General features: G+C 43.0%; 1 protein-coding gene across 2 annotated transcripts; it reads right to left on the reverse strand.

Annotated features, from left to right (window-relative positions):
• Window positions 1-1310: 1310 nt before the first annotated feature.
• MEIG1 (meiosis/spermiogenesis associated 1) lies at window positions 1311-8359 on the reverse strand. 2 transcript variants are annotated; one of them, XM_087969191.1, is made up of 4 exons: window positions 8264-8359; window positions 5625-5760; window positions 4789-4954; window positions 1311-1526 (listed from the first exon to the last, which is right to left on the reverse strand). In XM_087969191.1, the coding sequence occupies exons 1-4, from the start codon at window positions 8271-8273 to the stop codon at window positions 1398-1400; spliced, it is 441 nt and encodes a 146-aa protein (XP_087825317.1). In that variant the 5' UTR covers window positions 8274-8359; the 3' UTR covers window positions 1311-1397. The 2 variants fall into 2 exon arrangements, with proteins under 2 accessions (XP_087825317.1, XP_026538391.1); XM_026682606.2 differs by lacking the exon at window positions 8264-8359 and adding an exon at window positions 7736-7858.
• Window positions 8360-8377: the final 18 nt, after the last annotated feature.

Genomic DNA, 8377 nt, shown 5'->3' on the forward strand with positions numbered 1-8377 from the left:
CCCAGAAACCTCCAAAGGCTTCTGAGGAGGGAGGCGGTGCTGCTTTAGTGCTGGGGAAGCGTGTAGTACATGCATTTTGTACTTTCTGATCTGACTATCGCTGAGGGGACTGCACTTCCTGCCCAACTCCCGCTGCTCCAGAGGCCACTCCCGCCTTTGGCGAAAGCTGGGTTCCTTGGGTGCCAGAGTTTTGTGGAGGCAAACGCCCCCCCCTGACCAGCACCCTGTAGACAAGAGGCTGTCGTGCCCCTTTCTCTCAGGGGACCTTCCGGCAGGTAGAGAAAAAAGGAGAGACTAAGGAACCTTGTTGTGTCAGAGAAGGAACAAACGTGGCCCCCAGAAATGGCCGGGTGCCCTGCTCCAAGGATCTCCTGCAGGCGGATCTCTCTGACGTCTTCTGCCTCGGTGGTAGGAGCAGCAGCAGCAGCGAGGGAGGGTCGGGAGGGGGAGGGACAGGCCAACTCTGCCTGTTGTTACCGACCTGCCTGGGGCAGAGCCGAAGGCATTCCAACGCCTGGGGCCAGCCAATTCCTCCTCCGGGACTTCAGGGGCCTCGATGTGTTCCCTGGGTGAAATGCTGTAGGAGACTAGGCACCCTCCCATCCCTGTCCTTAAGGATCACAGGAGCCTACGATGTCCCATAAAGGCCATAAACAGGAACTGTTCCCTTCCAAGGCCAAGAGTAATAAAGGCTCCGCTTCAGAGGAGCACCATGCAATACACGTGGCACCCGTCCATGTTCAGGAGATCCCCTTTTGTCAGATAGAAATGAATTGTGCCTGAAAGGCTTCCTAGGGACACCCAGCCCTCACAAACACACCTGGTCACGGGAGGGGCCTTGGTGCTCTTTGAACTGTGCACTGAAGTTGTTCCCTAGTTGGGTCAGGAAATGCCTGCAAGAAAACCACCAAGCTCAAAGAGCACCAAGGGCCCCACCATTTCCTCCCTTTTCCTTTTAAAGCAGCATTAGAAGAAGCAATCGAGACTTGGTTACGGCCAAAGCTTTCTTACAAACTCCACCTACTGAAACTGAAGTAACGTGGAACTGGGGAGCCAGGGAGGAACTTATAACCACATTACACAGAAAATACGTTCTATGCAGTGGGCCAAGCCAAGCCAATAGCACAATGCATACCTACTAAGTTCACCTCCTGGAAAGCAGACACACACACCTTCACGGCCTTCAGAATGGCCCCAACTCACAAAAACCTCAACATCAATCTGTTATTTTTTACACTGCCCATTAAAAATACCCTTGCGTTTGTTTTTTCAGAAAGGAGTGCTGGAGCCACATATAAAATCAGATCGAGTTACTCTTAAAAACTTTTTAATGGGTTCCATACTATTCTAGACAAAAAAAAAAAAATCATTTCTAAAAACAGTGGATGAGACATAGATCAGTAGCCATACATTTTAACGTTGTGGACTTCTTTGTCTTCACATTCTCTTTCCTTATCGTAATAGTAGAAAGTATTGTCCCTCCTCTGAAGCTTCTTCACAAATCCAGTCTCTGGCCACCTTTCCACCTGCATGCAAACAAGGAGAAGGAAAGTGCCCATGGGTTCTTGGAGTGGCTGAGCACGCATTTAATCTGCAGGTTCTGCTAGTGAACTCGAACAAGGGACGGAAAAAAAGGCCCGTATTCTACATCTCGTACAGAAATATACAGGAGGAGACCAGGCGTGCTGAGCAGAGGATCCCAGACCAGATCCAAAGTTGACAGTGCAGACAGGAAGAAATTCAGGATTTCACAATCTCCCCTTTTCCACACTGTCTCCGAAAACAGCGGGCCAGCAGTATTCCAACTAATTCTATTGCTAGGGAATTCTGTGACTTTTGATTCTACTTGAAGAGTTTAGTTTCCAGGCTCAGTTCATTTAAAGCTGGCTTTAAGCACACATTCTCCTATCCCTTTATTCTTGTGTTGCACATACCTTCCATTCGGAAGACTTGACCAAAAGTCTTAGTAAGCAATATTTTTAATTTTCTTTAACTTTCAATAGTACATTTGAGTGCTTTCTGTGCTCTCAAAATACATCTTATCAGAAAGAAAGAATTTATTGCAAAGTTTTGAGGATTCTATCAAAGTTAACATTGTTGCAGATTCTGTTGAAGGCTAGAACACAAATCAGTAAAGTTTTCAATATGGCTGCGAAGAGAGGGGAGGGGCAAACGTTTTTCAGAGGAAGCAAAAAAGGACCAACGCAGTCCTCTTATGCAGCATTAAGTGACCCCACTGAGTTCCCACAGAGGGGAGAGCTGTTTTCAGAATGAAATGGCCATCAGGGTGAATCTGGGTTTTCCGAAGCGTTATTAGAAGGGGAAAACATTTTCATTTGCTCAGTCTGAAGGAGGTAACACAAACCGAATCTCGGTGGCCTGCTGACCAGCATCCAAGCATCGTCATAATGGCCTCTTTGTAGGGGGCTACCACAGGACCCCTCTGGAAAGAATCTCTGTCAGCAAAACAATCTCTTGGCTCAAAGCCAGGTTGCGCTGACGCAGCCAGAGCTCACAGGAGATGCAGCTGTAATCCCTAAATGCTCCTTTTTGTTGTGTATGCAAGTCCTATTGATTAGTCAAGGGTGGCATAACCCTCTATTTGTTTTGTCCATAACTCTGTTATTCAGTGTTCTTTAAGGAGCCCAGAAAATCTATTTCTCATGGATCCATTATACATCTGCGGGTTCTTAACAGGATGGCAGATTACTGGTTCCAAGATTTGAGCCTAATTTAGTGGGATTCACGGTGTCTTTGAACAGCTGATGGCCACGCAGCTCTGCCTGCCCACAATACTATATCACCAAGTGCTCCTGAGAGTTGACAGAGATAAAAAAAACCAGACTTGTTATGAGGTAGGTGGCTGGCTGGGTTTCAGAAGCTCCTCTCCAATAGAGAAGTCTTCTGAATTAGATTTTTGGATGCCAGCCAACAACTGTTATGTGTCATGCACTTTTTTTTTTTTAACCCAAGATTAACAAACCATTTGGGTGGTCAGATGGATGCCTGCAGCCTAAAAGTATTTTCTGCCCATCCCTCCCTCTGCCCATATTGAAGTGTGCTTAGGAAGTGCTGCTCCTAAACTCTCCAGCAACACCATGGGATATTTCTCCCAACTTCAACGTTTTTCAATCCCTCGTTGATGGGTGTTTCTACATAATGGAAATCCCACTCCCCACAAAATCCCTACTCTGAAGGGAACTGACCCACCTCTTCTCCTCCTTTGCTTCTCTCCTTGGAGACAGAGGGCCAAGGATATAAACAGAGAGCGGCTCTTTTGAAGCCAGCACTCCAGCCCCCTGAAGTAACCATGGAGTAAAGACAGGGACTAGAAAGAAAGGATAAGGGTCAGTTCAACTCTTTCTTTGTAGTCCCCAAATGGAAACAAATAATTGCTCATGGTCATGCTCATGAAAGTAACTTAAATTATTATTTTCCGGATCCAATTAAACATTTAATGCCCTAAATAGCTTGGATTCCAACTAGACACATGACTGAACCAGCAGAAAAGCATTTGCCGTAAGCAAATAAGCTGCAGGGTCATTTAATTCAATATGAACGCAACAGGATATTAAAACCAACAAAATATTTGTGATCACACATCTTGTGCCGTGCCGTTCCCATGCTATTAAATGTGCTTAGCCTGTTTTCTGATTTTAGGTTGATGAATCAAAGTCTTTGTATTTCACCACCTCTTTCCAATGTGAATTCACTGACAGTGGTTTTAATGGTTTTTATTCAGATTTTGTCTTCTTGGACATCTCAAAATCCCTCCAAGAGAAAAGACGCCAGGTCAATTAAATAACCAGCTATTATCCCTTCTGGTGATTGATAGCAAAAAAGAAAATGTAGGTTAACATGATGCCTAATACATATTGCACTTATCAGACACAAATTCGGCTACTATTAATGTTAGCAAAATACCCTGGGAAAGCAAAGGGAAGCACATCACATTTTTAACATTTATATTTTACTGGGTTCTACTTATCTGGATGAAATGTTAATATACATTGCTGGTTCATGTATGTTATGCCGTACATTAAATAAATAAATAAGCACATCCTGGTCTCTACAACTAGCCATGGTCAAGAGCCATTTAGCCCAGCAGACTTCCAGAAGGAGAGCAGGGCAATAAGTGGAGAGGGAAAAGGGCTGAATATTTGTTTCCCATCTTTCCAAATGTAACACTCACCCTTGAAAGCAAGGAAAACCTGATTTAGCTCCAAGAACTAGACTGAGGACTACAACCCTGTGTACACGCGAATTGTACAGCATTTGTGAATTTGGATTATTATTATTTTTAAGTCAATTTCTGTGCCCCTTTGTAGTTTCTTCAAAAAAATCAAAGGCAGATTATTTATGCATACAAACACATATTCACAACATATAAACTAAAATGCTAATTAAACATGGAAAACACATTGCAGGACAGGTAAACATATGTGTATGATAGCAGCTCTTCAGCAAATGTTAATACATGACCAGTAAATGGTTTAGAGAGGGGTGTAATTTGAAAGTTTCTCCACCCAAAGATTCCAAAATGGGTAAATTCAGCCATTGGTATTTATAACCTATCTTTCACAGTTTGCCATGTTGCCTCAATTCAGTTAGTCATTTATTTGAAACCCTCACTGAACAAATTCTCTGATGTTGCTTTTTCTACCAACAGCAACATATCACCCCAGGAGGAAATTGTGAAAAACTACCACAAACCGAAGGAGGTTATTGTACGGAATAGTAAGTTTTCATCTTTAAAATGCTCAGTTCTTAAAATCTATCAAGTCTTACCACATCAACATGCTTTACTTGTTTATATTCATTTTCATCTCTATAGCCAGCTTGCTGAAATCTGTACAGATTTTCAACTTCATCCGACCATGTTTTGGCCCGCTGCATGAATTTTGGCTTGCGATCAATACTGGCTGTTGCCCCGGAAACATCACCAGCTAATTTGCTGATTTTTTTTTAAAAAAAAAATGGCAATGAAATGCATAAAAAAGAGCAGAAGAAACATCATCAAAAATTTTATGAAAAGACATTGCAACTAAATGCATGGACATAACTGATTAAAGCCATAACTGTATTATGAACTACTTTGATACCACCCAAAAGAGTTATCAATTGTTTTTAGCAAAAATCAGCTGTACTTTTAAAAAATAGAGCTACTACTGATAAAGGGAATAAGTAACCATGGCTTTAGACCCAGATTTTCTCTCCTTTAGTTATTCTTTCCAGCCTAAATATGCATATATTTAGAATATAAATCCGGATTTGTCCCTTTGCTTCCAAAAAGAAGAAAAGGCGGAAGAAAAGCTCTTAGGAAGTAGAGCCGCCCAGAGTAGCCTCACAGCAAGATAGGCAGCAAAGAAGTTTAACAAATAAATAATAAATACACCTGTAGATCTCCATTTTGCCTCCTCCCATATTTGGTTCTAGTTCCTAGCAGGCCGATTTAACTTGTGAACTGCTGTTTGATACCCTGGAATTAACCTTCCTTCCTTTTCCCCCAACCTCTTTTGAGATATGATAAGATTACAATCACTCCAATGATTTACATCTTCACGTGGACAAAATCCTCCAGCAACGGGATATCACCCTGAAGAGCCTGCATGGTCGCCACTTACGTGTCTTCGGGGCTATCTGCTCCTCTACTGAAGGACGTACCAGGCTTATCTGTCATATGGGCTTCTCCAGAGGAGAAAGATGCACAGGCCATATTCTTACTGTCCATAAACAAAGCTGAACTTTCCATAGGCGCTTCTGCAAAAACAAGCATGACACCAGGAATAAAAATAACAACAGCCATGGCCCTTAGACTTATTCACAGTGCATTACAGCCCCTCTCTAAGCAGTTTACAAAGTCAGCCTCTTGCCCCCAACAATCGGGGTCCTCATTTTACTGATCTCGGTAGGACGGAAGGCTGAGCCAACCTTGAGCCAGGTGAGGATCGAACTGCTGGCAGTCGGCAGAGTCAGCCTGCAACACTGCACTCCAACCATCGTGTCACCAGGGCTCAATAAAAAGGCAGTGTAATTAAAAAAAGACCTTAAAATCTTCAAAGTTTTGCTTAGGTTTTAGTGCAGTTTTTACAACGTTACTGTTGTCATTCTGCTGATGAAGATACACAGGTAGTCCACGACTTATCCACAGTTCATTTAGTGACTATTCAAAGTTACACTGTCGCTGGAAAACGTGACTTATGACCATTTTCCACACTTACGACCATTGCAGCATCCCAATGGTCACATGACCAAAATTTAAATGGTTGGCAACTGGCTCCTGTTTCTTTTTTTAAATGATTATTATACAATGTTTTTTTATATATATAAAATTTCCACATTCACAATAACGGTGCACTGTCTGGGTACATCCTCTCCTGTTTCTGATGGTCGCAGCATCCCCGATGACGGGATCCCCTTTTGCGACCCTCTGACCAGCAAAGTCAAGGGGGAAAGCCAGATTCACTTAACAACCAGGTTAACAACAACGAAAGTCATAAAATGGGGCAAAATTCACTTAAGAAATGTATCCCTTAGCAAAAAAAATTATATATATACTGTAGCTTGTATTTTTTAAATTGATCATGAAAATCTGCAATTGGAAGCCATCTCCTAAGCTAATTAGAGGAGGCGAGTCACATTCCGTTACCAAAATATTTAGAATAGACATAGAAATAGGAATAGAATGAATAGAATAGAGAATATAGAGTAGAATATATAGTATAAGAGAATAAGAAATAAGAGAATAATGAATAAAGCAGAGTAGAGTAGAATAGAATATAAGAAGAGAATAGAATAGAGTAGAAGAGAATATAGAATAGAATATAGAACAGAATTCTTCATTGGCCAAGTGTGATTGGGCACACAAGGAATTTGCCTTTGGTATAAAATATTAATTTAGGAACAATCTGGAACAGAAAAAAATAATCTGAAACATTTACACATTTCTTAGCACGGGAGAAAAACGTCCTGGGAAAACCCAAGAGTTTCTTTTGAAATCTCTTATTTCAAAAGCAGCAATCCAATCATTGAAAATGAAAGACAATAATGAATTCATAAAACTGACCTAACACATAAAAGGATTTTCTATTGTTTAGCAGTCGAAAGATTCAAGATAATGATTTTTATAAATCTCACGAATCAGATTTTTGTTTTATTTCAGGAGGAAACTGAGGATGAAAATATTTATTCACTCTATCATTACTATCTTACAATAATTATTTATCTCCTAGTTGCTTTAAAATACCAATTTTCAAGTCGCCCTTTTTTGATTGAAACATTTTTTTAAAAAAAGGTATTTCCATCTATTTGTACAACATTTATATTTTCATGGCATCTATTATATTTGAATTTCTGAGGGAATCCTGGGCCGCAGGCAGCACACACAGTGTCCCAAATCTCCCTCCCGAGAGGCGCGCCGTTCGCCCCTCAGAAACCTTCGTTCCTTTTCCCGCCAAAATGTGGACAAACGGCCCAAACACGTGCAGAGCCCCATTCCCGCCGCACCAGCCCAAATCTCGCGATACTGCGTCTAGGCAGCAGAGTTGCCACCCAAAAGAGGCGGGGTCTTAGCAGCGACCAATCAAAAACGATGTTTATGAGGGAAGGGTAAACGAGAGCAGCTTCTTATTCCCCTATTTTCTCTCCATCCTCTTCCCTGGCCGGGCCTGCAGTGGTTATCCTCCGCCGAAGGGAAGCCGGGCTCGCCCCGCCTCCCAGGCCGGTCCGGACTTACCTCAGGTGAGCTCCTCCACGCACGATGCCCACAACCTCCCTGCGGCGGTTACGCGGTTGCTTAGTAACCTCGACATTCCGGGGTTCCGAGCCAATCGGGGTTGCGGGCGAGGACCAATCAAATTCTAGACAAAGGCGGGGTCTTCGTCTCTTTGGGCCAATCAGCGGCTTCTATTCGCCTCTAGGTCGTGACAGACGTGATGGAATTCTGGGAATCGTAGTCCAAAACAGTCCGCGCTGCCATCGTTTTATTGGCTTATGATCGTTATCACCGGGAGCTTCAAACTAGGGAAGCTCCCTATAGAAATTGTGTCTCGTACTTTTGCACTTTAACCTGGGGCAACCTTCCCCTTTTTCGGAGTAAATACAATTTAGTCAATTTAATGCAAGGACAATCAAAGCTCCCTCCCCCCAACCATGCCGCAATAGGACCCTGTAGATTACAGATCCCCTCCCCCGCCCACCCTTCTGCACGTATGAGGCGTTTCCGTGATTGGCTGAGCCGGCGCCAATCACAGAAAAGCTTCACCCGGGCTCATGCGCAAATGATAACTCGGAGCCTCCTTGTCTCTTTCTGATCAAGGAGAGAGTGAGAGAAAGCAGGGCCGCACCCTCCGAATTCTCCTTTGCGCATGCGTCCGGG

The sequence above is a fragment of the Notechis scutatus genome, chromosome 6 (genome assembly GCF_049901735.1).
Source record: "Notechis scutatus isolate UNSWTSFEM ecotype Mainland chromosome 6, rNotScu1.2, whole genome shotgun sequence".
Lineage (NCBI taxonomy): Eukaryota > Metazoa > Chordata > Lepidosauria > Squamata > Elapidae > Notechis > Notechis scutatus.